Source organism: Sitodiplosis mosellana, unplaced genomic scaffold (assembly GCF_009176505.1).
Source record: "Sitodiplosis mosellana isolate CC-2019 unplaced genomic scaffold, AAFC_SMos_1.0 Smas_scaffold_6062, whole genome shotgun sequence".
Lineage (NCBI taxonomy): Eukaryota > Metazoa > Arthropoda > Insecta > Diptera > Cecidomyiidae > Sitodiplosis > Sitodiplosis mosellana.
Genome location: NW_022601303.1, coordinates 1,112,011 through 1,122,915, shown reverse-complemented (window position 1 = coordinate 1,122,915; position 10,905 = coordinate 1,112,011). Strand labels below are relative to the sequence as shown.

General features: G+C 33.1%; 1 protein-coding gene across 15 annotated transcripts in view; it reads right to left on the bottom strand.

The window, feature by feature from the left end:
• Positions 1–1,709: 1,709 nt before the first annotated feature.
• Positions 1,710–10,905, bottom strand: part of LOC129573382 (myocyte-specific enhancer factor 2) — an 88,070-nt gene continuing 78,874 nt past the window's right edge. For 9 of the 15 annotated variants that reach the window (XM_055453853.1, XM_055453849.1, XM_055453850.1 and 6 more), the window contains 2 exons: positions 10,319–10,584; positions 1,710–9,712 (listed from right to left, as the gene is read on the bottom strand). In XM_055453853.1, coding sequence (XP_055309828.1) covers positions 9,567–9,712; positions 10,319–10,584 — 412 coding nt within the window. In that variant the 3' untranslated portion in view covers positions 1,710–9,566. The remainder of the gene's footprint in view (positions 9,713–10,318; positions 10,585–10,905) is intronic. The other 6 variants (XM_055453859.1, XM_055453856.1, XM_055453857.1 and 3 more) reach the window with 1 other exon arrangement.

Here is a 10,905-nt window from a genome sequence, read left to right as displayed (position 1 = left end):
CATGGTCACTCATTTAGTGAGTGAGATGCATGCGGATGAGATGAAGCAAAGCGAAAGGGAAGCGCGCAACTAGAACATAGAGTGAATGGGTACTACGTATTTGTGTTTGTGTCCGTATTCTATCGACGGAGTGACGAAATGTATGAGCGCTATATCGTTCGTTCGTATGGAGTTGCCCGCTTCTCTTTCGCTTTATTTCGTCTCATCCGCGTGGGTCTCACTGACTAAATGAGTGGCCACGCGTCTCACGCACTAAATAAGTATGAATATTTTTTCAGTGGCATTCACCGAATATTGTATGCATTGAAATATAAATTGAATTGAATTTGACGATTTACAAAATTGAAATTCGGCTACAATTGACCTTTCCTGTATGCCATCGACGATCTATTTTTCTCAGAATGCAAAATCAAAAGAAAACGTTTATTGTGATCGTTTTGTGGGGCGTTCCCAGACCAATTTTGAATCATTGCTTTTGCAAATGGCTTTGGGTCATTTTGATTGACTTTGGGCCAATTTCGGTTCATTTAGATAGAATTTAAACGAATTTTTGACCATTTCAATGCCTATTCAAACCAATTGGTAGTTGGATGTTGTAATGCCAAAGAATTGTTGCTTCGTCATGCTCAACGACGGATAAGAATATAATTAAATGATTGTATTTGATTCCGATTGCCAATTGCCACTTGAGAAGAAAGAGAAGTGTCGCTTTGGATGAAATCAAATGAAAAACCCAAAAAATAGCAAACAAAATGAACCGAAAAAACTGAAAAAAAACCAAGAAAACAAAGAAAAGAAAAGAAAACGGCGTAAAATTTCGTATTTGGTTTTTTATTATCGTTTAGATTGCTACTGGCATTGAGCTAAAAAATAGTGTATGCATTGATTAAATAATATTGATCATACGCTATTCCGCTCGTCCGTCCAATAGTCCATTTTCATAATGTATATCAATTTTATACTCAGAAAAAAAATGATTTTTTTTAATTACAATTACAAAAAAAGAAGAGAAAAAAAATAATTATACGAATAAAACAAAGAAGTAAAAATAAAAATGTTAAACACTCTAAAAAAACATACGTTCTATATAAATTGAAAACTAAAGCATATCTTCAATCATGTGTGTGTATGGATGTTCGATTGGTGAATCGGTTGCATCGAGTTGTATCGTCTCGATGTGTGTGTGGTTGTGTTCACCACTCTAATGTTTTTCACTTCTTTTCGAATTTTTCTTTCTATTTAGCACGCTCAGAGAAGCCTACAATCTAGGTGTTTTTTTTTTCATCATCATCTAGAAACGAAATTATTTCTGCTTAAATATTGTAAACTGTTTGTTTCTTTCTCATTCTTTGATTGTAAACATTTTTCAATCAAATCGAATTAACTACTTATTAATATCCAAAACGTAAACTAAAACTTTTTAAAACGAAGACCGAAGAAATGACAAGCGACAAAAAAAAGAGAGAAAGAAAATTGAACATAATTGATTCGATAAAAACTAAACTAAACATTAGAAAAAAAAGATAATTGTGTGCAAAATCTCTTGTTGCACATAAGCCAAACATTGCACGACAATAAAAAAAAAAGAAGCAGAATAGCTTTGATAGAGTAGATTACAGGAATAAAAAGTGTTCGGTTTGTATTTCGGCTTGAATGCGCATCAACTGCAATATATTCATCTTTGCGCTGGTTTTGTGTGTGTGTGTGTGTGTGTGTGTCAAAAGATTGTAAATTGAAGATATTTTCATTTTACATCGGTTTTGAATTGAAGAAATTGTTCTTCTACTTTCTTTTTCATCTGTGGAAAACGAAGGGTTGTAAAATGGTGGCGCAATTTTTTTTTTCACCGTCCATTGTCAGTAGCTCAATTTTTTTTTTGGCATTTTTTGCTGAACTTGTGAACTGCATTTCTAGTTCGTTAAGTTCTAATTATTCCTGATTGCCGTCGTTGTCCCCCTCCTCCCACAAAAACTAAACGATTTCTTGCTAGAGTAAGATATAGAGAAGTGACAAGAGATCTGAGGTAATCACTTTGTTTGTTATTATTGTTGTTGTTGCTTGAAAATATCAACATATTGTGAAAAGAGAAAAAATATTGGTTTGGCTTTAAGCGTACCGTGTGTGTGTGTGTGTCCATTCATTTTGAATATTTCGTTGGTAATTAGAATTTAAAATCGTCTCTTTCTCATGGATGACTTCAATTGGTTCGAAAACGAAATGTTTGGAAAGACGAATCGAAACTTTTCTTGTGATCAATTCGTCGAATTGCATACGCTTGCAAGAAGAATTTCCTAAATCCGACTGAATAGTTGGGTTTTCCAACTTCTCCGCACTTTCAGCGTGGGAAAGCACTTCGTTTCTGTCTCATTTGCTGATTGTATACATTGGTTCGTCTTTCGAATTGAAGATCATTTGAATGGTTTGGAGCGAAAATGTAATACAGAAAAGTTGAGCGGAAAAATGTCAAATGAAAAGGGATAGCTATATAGTTCACTATAGTTTACTATACAGTTTACTATATAGCTATCTCTTTTCCGCTCAACTTTTCTGCATTACATTTTCGCTCCAAACCATTCATTTTTTGTTTCTTTTCAATTTTTATATGAATTTTTGCTTTTTCTGACGATTTTCCTACAGAATTTTTTTCACGATTTTCTTTCCAGGAATTTTCTTATGATTTTTTTCAATTTTCTTTCTGAAAAAAATCATTCTGATGATTTAAAAAAGTGACGATTTTGTTTGAGTTGTCGACGATTGCTTAGAATTTAGAGAATTGTATTCTAATTCTTCTGTGTTTATGTTTGTTTTTTTTTTTTTACTTCTTTCATTCGAATTGCAAAAGAAAATATTAACCAAATAATGACAAGAATATCTCGATTTCGGAAACGTCAACTGTTTTTGACTGTGATTGTGTTTTTTTTCGTGTTATTTACAAATTGGTCCAACATGCGACCGTTCATTATAATCTCCAAATTATGTTGCTATCCTAACAAAAACGAAACGTTTTTGGCGTGTATGTGTGTGTGTTCATGTGGTAGTTCCATCGGAACAAACTACATTTCAACACGTAATTCTATCAAAATGGGCTATACTTAACCGAATTCATTGAGAACCAAATCAATATGAAAACTACTTGCACCCTTGTGTGTATGTATGATCAATGATCAGCATTTGTAAATACAGGTAATATTGTACCGTTCGATATCTTCAGGTGATATGATCTCTTCAAAGTGATGTACCCTAGGAATAAATCTTTAAAATGGCCTGTAGGTGGAACCGATTACTATAACCGTTGGTATGAGTCATACCAATATACCAGGTCATACCGTATGACCTGTTGATATAACCCAACTCGGTGTAACCTGTCGACATCACCTGATGGTACCTTCATCTGACTATATTCACCTGACTTCTGTCCAGATGCTAACTTTCCACACCAAAAATGCACTGCTTATCAATATCCTGTATATTTTCAGTGTAAAACTGCATCACCCGATTGAAAATGGGTTCAAATTAATCGGTACAATATTAGCAATCCTTTACCGTTAGATATTTTTTAATATCCATTTGATGCATGTTCAATAAACAAAAGAAATGCATTCAAATGTCGAAATAAAACAATGACTGAATTTGCATTTAGTTCCCATCTAGAACTGCGTCTAGCCCATAAAATCCGACCTAAATCTAGTCGAATTTTAATAAAAGTAAGTACATTGCACTTGGTATGAGTTGTATGGCGCGTATTATAAGCAAAACAATTAGAGAAAATGGCGGAAAGTGAAGGAAAAGAAAAACCTGATCGTTTGGCAATAGAAAGCAAATGGTAATCATTGAGAACATGGCTTCGGTTACTCTATCGCATGCAAGTGTCAAAGACTCATTTGAGTGCAAAAGTTCTAATTTCCATCATAAAATGTAAAAAGGTACAAACTGCGTGTGTTGCTCAATGTGAAAACGTGGTTTGAAAATATCAAATGTTTCTGTCGACAATTTTTGTACCTTAACAAAAACCGGATAAATTGTCATTCACAGCACCGTTGCACCATAAACATTTATTCTTATTTTCCTATTCTTCTTTGCTAACAATTGAAAAGTTTATGAACAAATATTTCCTCTGCTCGTTTAGGTGTGTAAGTGAGTGATTGAGTGAGTGTGTGTACGTGTTTTTTTTTAAATCTAAAACCCATGATTGTTAATCCACATCATAACTATATACTTGTATATAATATATATATATTCAGTTATCGCCTCTCACGATAAATTTAATATCATAGATTCGTGCTCTCAGTAAAGGCTACGTTTTTTTTGTTATTTCTCTGTTTTTTAAATATATATATATATATATTCAATACGAATTTCAGTGCACTTGGATAAAGTTGCAATTATGTTCACGTCTCTCTTTTCTTACAATTCTTTCATGAATTTATTGGCATCTAGCTATTTAATCATATTTATCATCATCATCATTTTTTTGTGTTTGTTTTTATCATTTTTTTTTTTTCATCTGGTTTACAAAGTGCAAGTTTCATGGTACATATGAATATCCGTGTGAGTTTTTTTTTTAAGTTTTGTTTTCCATACATTTTTTTCATGTTTAAATGTTACATTTGTTTTTTGTTTACAATATAATTTGTTTGTAAATATATTCACATCAATAATTTGTTTGTTTGTTTGTTTCCATCATTTGTATGCCATTAAAACACCGTCACATAGAAAAACAAAAACGATAAACAATGCGATCGAAAAATCCAGTTGTGGCTTGATTGGAATTGATTTCGGGATGCATGTCTAAATTAGAAAATTATTGGTTTTGTATTCTTTTTTTTCGTCACACATACGAGAGTTCTGAGGTGTATACACAGCGTAGTGTGAATATGTTGGTGTATGTGCATCTAATTTAATTGTGAATTTCATTTCGGTTAGTTTCTTTTTTCCTCATTTCCCATGATTCAGATTGGATTTATTCCATCCTATACGCATCTCTTTGTAACCCTTCATCGTATTTTTTTCCTTCAATTTTTTTTTTACGTTAATCTTAAGATTAAGTTACTTATGTCTAAAAGGGCGGAAGTTGATACAATCGTTTGTTTGTGTGTCGGTTTTTTTTCCCTACATCTCTCTATCTCTCCCGAAGGAGAGATGAGACTCCTTCTCAATTATCGGCTTCAATGGCTGCCTTTTTTACAGACATTTCTAGGTAACAATGTTATCCCTTTCTTAACAACTAAAACAATAAAACGCTTTCGCTGCAGCTTACTTTAGGTCCAGGCTAGACTGGGACTACTTTCAATCAACGATCGCATGATGATCAAGGATCTTGATCCAAGGTCAACTCAATCCGATCGATTTTTTTTTTCTTCGTTTGAAGAACAGATCGGGAAAAATACACAAAGAAAAAAAAAATAAGAAGAAAATTGATCGAAGAAAAATTAACTGAACTTTTTTTATTTTGAGAAAATCTTTAGGAAAAAATATTGAAGAAAATGAGAACAATTTGATATATCAATTTAATATATTTGATTTGAACAAAAACTTGATGAAATTAGTGAAGAAATTTTGAAACGTAGAGAAAATTACTGAGAAATTTGAAACAAAAATGTTGGAAAAAAAATTTGATGAAGAAAAAAAATCAAATTTGAAGAAAAATCTGCTCAAGCATTGATTGACAAGAAGAAAGTGAAATTAAAAAAAAAAAACAATCCGATGCAAAGGAGCCTGCGGCCGATGACTAAATCTGGCCGATGAAACTGAAACTTTCAGCTCGGCACCATTGATCAATCGGTAGATTGAAGCTAAGATTTGGATTTTGCGTGAAACGACTGAAAATCGGATGAAAGCAAAAAAGTAAAGGAAAATCGAAAGAAACAAATTGAAAGAGAATGAGATTAAGAGAAAAGTTAGGGGAAAATTGAAAGAAGAAAAAATAGAGAAATTTCGAAGGCATTGGTTTGAATCGATAGAAAAATACTTTGAACAAAAAGAATCGATTTAAAAAAAAAACGTCTTAAAAATGAGATATAGTTCAATTTACAATGAGTTTTTAATCGGTTGAAAAGCACAAAATAGTCGTAGGAAGAGTGGCACATAAGTTCAATAGGTAAAGTGTTTTTTTCTTCTTCTTTAGGGTTTATTTTTCATGTTAAAGCTTATCAATTTCGTCACGGCTTTCACATAGTTTCACGTACGGCACGGCTTGCATTCTCACATGTATTCTTTACTGTCATTCAATCTATCTCACATTTTAAATATATTTATCTAAATATCATATCTATTGAGATGTTAGTTGGCATTGGTTGCTGGGGGCGTTAACCTTGTGTGAATCGCCAAAGATCAGTTGGTTGAATTAACGATCTTTATTTTATTGACACCGCCAAATGCGATCTTATGGTACAAATTTTTATCTTTCCCCTTTTCTTCTCTTTAGCATTTTTTCAGCTTTTTAGCACCGTATATCCGATGCAGGGCTATTGTTCTTATTTTTCCGCCCTTGTTCGCTTTGAAATTGTTTCCCGTCGCTTGAAGATTGTCGCCCATCATCAATTCAATTCACACAATTGCCTCCTAATTCTCTGCCACATTCTTGCCTCGAAAATAATCTCCTAAAATGATGCATTCACTCTCTCTCCTCTTTCTCTCTCTTTCTCTTTCTCTTTCTCTATCGACCATCGAAACAGAAGCAATTCATGACTCGATTTCATTTTGAAAAATATAAGTTAAAAATTGTCTCTTATTTATATTCTCTGTACAAAATGTTGCGTGAGAGAGAAAAACAAGACGTCTTGATTTTCCTAAAAGGTATGTGTACACAGTTCGGTCAACTTAGGATTTTCGACTTTTAAACCGATTAATTGGCACTATTTGCACGTGATTGGCACTCTGCTTGATCCATCCATTCCCCCCACGCATCATCATCGAAAGAGAGAAATAATTTCGATCGAAGAAAATTGAGAGAAATGATTTCGTTCAACTTAAAATTGAGCTCAAATCAGAGCCAAATACACCATTTTCCAGTAGATCATTAAACTTGAATCTTAATCGGTATCCTACTGGCAAAAACGTTCTTTTCGCGTACGTCTCTCACACCAGAATCTAATTCAACCAATGGTAAATGTGATTTGGTATCAAAATTCATTGTATGTTGAATCTGGCTGAGGCGGCAGAGCTCAACGACAGCAGAGAATGGACAGATTGAGAAGTGTACGCACACATTTTGGTATTCACATCATAAGTTGTACAAAGACCGTGGACTATGCTACGAAAACAAAAAAAAAAACAATGATTTCTCTTTTTATTTATTTTGCTCTAAAAAAAAATAAAACAACACCACTTTTTGAATCTTGGTTACATTTAATAAATCAATGGACCCATCCCATATCCCTCGAACAATATCTCTGGTTCAGGTAAAAGTGTTTTCTTTTGTCGTTTTGTCTGACAAAAAGAAGAAATGAAATTTTCAGGCGATTTTTTCCACAATAAGCTCTCAAAAAATGAATGCGCATGGAGATATGGTCAAACATGGTTCGAAAAACATTGGAACCGTACCTCATCATCGCATCACTAAACTACTGTCTTTACTAAAAAAAAATAATCAGTTTTGGTTGGTTAGTGGTTGTTCTCTCTTTTCATCGTCTCTCTATTTGTCTATAACATGCATTTAATAATACATTTTTTGGCCCACACGCGTGCATTATCTCCATTCGTAATTCGGATTTACCATGTTCGCTCAACCAGCTTTTTCTTCTATCGGTTTTACACTACAAAAAATCCACTTGACTTGGTCAATCCATTTCCGTATTTATACATAGATTTTCTTAAAATGTGTTTTCATTTCTTACATTTTTTTTTCATCTTCTTCTTAGTTTGTCATTTAACGTGTATACACATAAGGACTTATTTCTGCCATCATACCTAATAAAAAAAATGATTATTTTTTTGTAGTTTTTTTTTTCTTCTTCTCAATAATAATAGTGACAAAATTTCCACAAACAATAACAATTTTTTTCTGTGTCAATATTTTTTTTTTCTTACTTTGATAATTATAAGCTAAATTAGATGTTCTTTACTTTTCTCTCACGTATTCAGAAAGGAAAATGAAAATGTATCGCGTGGCTGTTTGAACTGTTCGGCCAAATTTGTTGTTTGTTTTTTTTTCGGGAAAAAAAGAAAACGATTTTGAAAACAAAACAAAAGAAATAAATACAAAATCGATTGAAAGACGGGGATATTCTCATCAAGATCGAGGCTGAAGTGAATAAAATAGATTTGTGTGTATGTTTAAGTGTATTTTTGTGTATTTGCCCCCGTTCACAGTGTGTTTGCGAATAAGACGAAAAATCACATACGTTAAGCTCGTTTTTGTAGAATATTTACATCGTGATTTCGAGTGCGCATCGAAATCAATTGATGTATGGTTGTTTTTACTTCGTTTCTTCTTATTCTTTTTTTTTTGGTTTTTGTCAATCGTCTGTTGCTCTCTTGTCGAACCATCGTTTATTTCATCATCAAGTATTCTCTTGACTCGCATTTCACCCTATCCCATGACTCAGTTTTTTTTTTGTATCCTCTATTTACGTATGTGTGTTTATCTAGTGCACGCTATGGCCTAAGAAGGATTCGTGTGAATATCTATATAATATTTATCATTTTTTTCAGCATTTTTTCTCTTTTTAAAATCAAGTGATTTTAGCGTGTGTGTGTGTGTGTGGTTGTGAGAGAGTGTGTATGTGAGTTTAGATGTTTGGCGTGGCTTAGTGTATGTTTTATAGAATTTTTTCCATTACGATTGGTTTTGTTTGTTTGACAGCAAAATGAATTTCTGATTTCTCTTATGAATTAACTTAGCAAAATAAGTGTTTGTTTGTTTCTTTCTATCTCTTTCTTTCTCTTCTTTTTTTTTACATTTAAAACGTAGGTCTCAGCGAAAAGAAAAAAAACATTAACAACCATTACAAATAATAGTAAGATTTTCCATCTTTTCACGCATACGATTGGTAATTCCATTTTTTTTACGCTGTTGCATTTCTCTCGTTCTTTTCTTTTAATTATAATTTAAATGTGTAATTTTGGTAATGATAAAACTCTCTGTGTGTTTTTTTTTTAATTGTTGTTTTTCTTTTTTTTTCTCTTTTTCTTATCAGCTTCAAATTGATTTATGTATGATCTTGTTTTACACGGTTGTCACGATTTTTTTCACCCTGCTGCTGCTGCTACTATGACTGTACTCCCGAATTGTTCTCTCGATCTCTTTGTTGTACGGCTGTTTTTGATGCTTAAAAACTTGGACAGCGAGATGTAACACCGTTGCAAACGAACAGTGAACAATAGAGTGACTTTTCTTCTTCTTATGCATCAACGTTGATTGGTTTTTGGTTTTTTCTTCGTTTTACTTTTTGTCTGCGACGAAAATACATACGCATTTTCACACATCTGGTTGGTTGGGTTTTTACTTTGTTGTTGCTAGCAAACATATTGCACGGAACTTCCTCTTCTTTCTCATCCTCATCCTCCTCCTCCTCTTCTTCACTTCACTTGTTTGCTACGGTTTACACGCATTTTGTCATAGTTGGTCATAGTTGATCGGATGTTGACCAGCCCTCCGATATTCGCGGCCTTTTGTGGCTCTGATTCGGCGAATCATAATCTTGTAGGTGAGCGCTGTTATTGTGCCGATGCAAGTCACTCGGTGATGATACATTCGTCGGTGTCACAGATCCTGAAGGAAAAGTGGAAAAAATTGGGACAAATTGATTTAGGGAGAGAGGTAAATCCACATTGCAATGGATAAATCAAGTATTGATTGAATGTGACTTTTAGACTTGAGCAATTTTCGAGTGAAATTAACTTTTTCGATCATTTTTCGGTTTGATTTAAATCAATTTCATTCGAAATATTTTGTTTTCGTAATTTAAAAAAGAAAAATTGGTCGAACTTTTACCCTGTTTTGAATGAAATTATTAAGATTGTTTTGGGCAAACAATTCATTTTATGTGAAAAATTAATTCGAAATGTGACGAAAAAAAAGAGACGAGAATCGAGTAATTTTGAGTATTTTGCTCGGAATTTTATCTCTGGCAAAGTTTTTCTCCCAGGAAAATTATTTCGAAAAAGTTATATCTTTGGCTCAAAAGTTGATTTTCAATATGTTTTCACGTGTTTCACTCGAAAAACAAGTTTAAAATACACTTCGCATTTTTATCGGAAAATACGCATCGTTTTTATAAATCTATAGGAACTTTAATCACGGTTTAGGGTAGGTGTTGATGCATATTTTCCCATCACAATTTCTTTAAAAATGAATAAAAGTTGTTGTTTTTCTAACCGAAATAAGGCCTACCTGGTGTCGGTGTCAAATGACCACCCGTCGAATTTGGCCTTGAACTCATGATCAGATGCTGTTGCGGATGATTTAATACGCTCGAATTTGATGTGGCATTATTCATCGTTGTTATCGATAGACTAGCTGAGCTTTGAGTGTGCGCCAAGTGATGATCCCGCGGTGGTGACACCGGTTCCGATTTTACTTTGATTGCTATTGGTGATGTACTTGGGGGCGGCGTACTATTTGATACAGCCAGATGAGACAAACTAATTTTGCCGCAACGGATCGAGAGGAAAAAATAATTCGATTAAATCAAGGTTTTGATATCAGGTTTCATAAGTTTATTCTTCAATTTCATTTATTCGATTTGTCAACCGATGTTAATTATTGTCAATTTACCGTTCATGAAAACGGTTTCTTCATTTTTAAAGCTTTTATATACAACTATATGATTTGCTATTGGATTATGATCAAAATTAGCTCAAATTTGTTTAAAATCCAATTGCTTTTGAAAGAAAATGAAGAAAATTTTCTGACTTTCCTTCCTTCATTTTCTTCCAAAATTTTGGCCTCGTCGAAGAATTAAT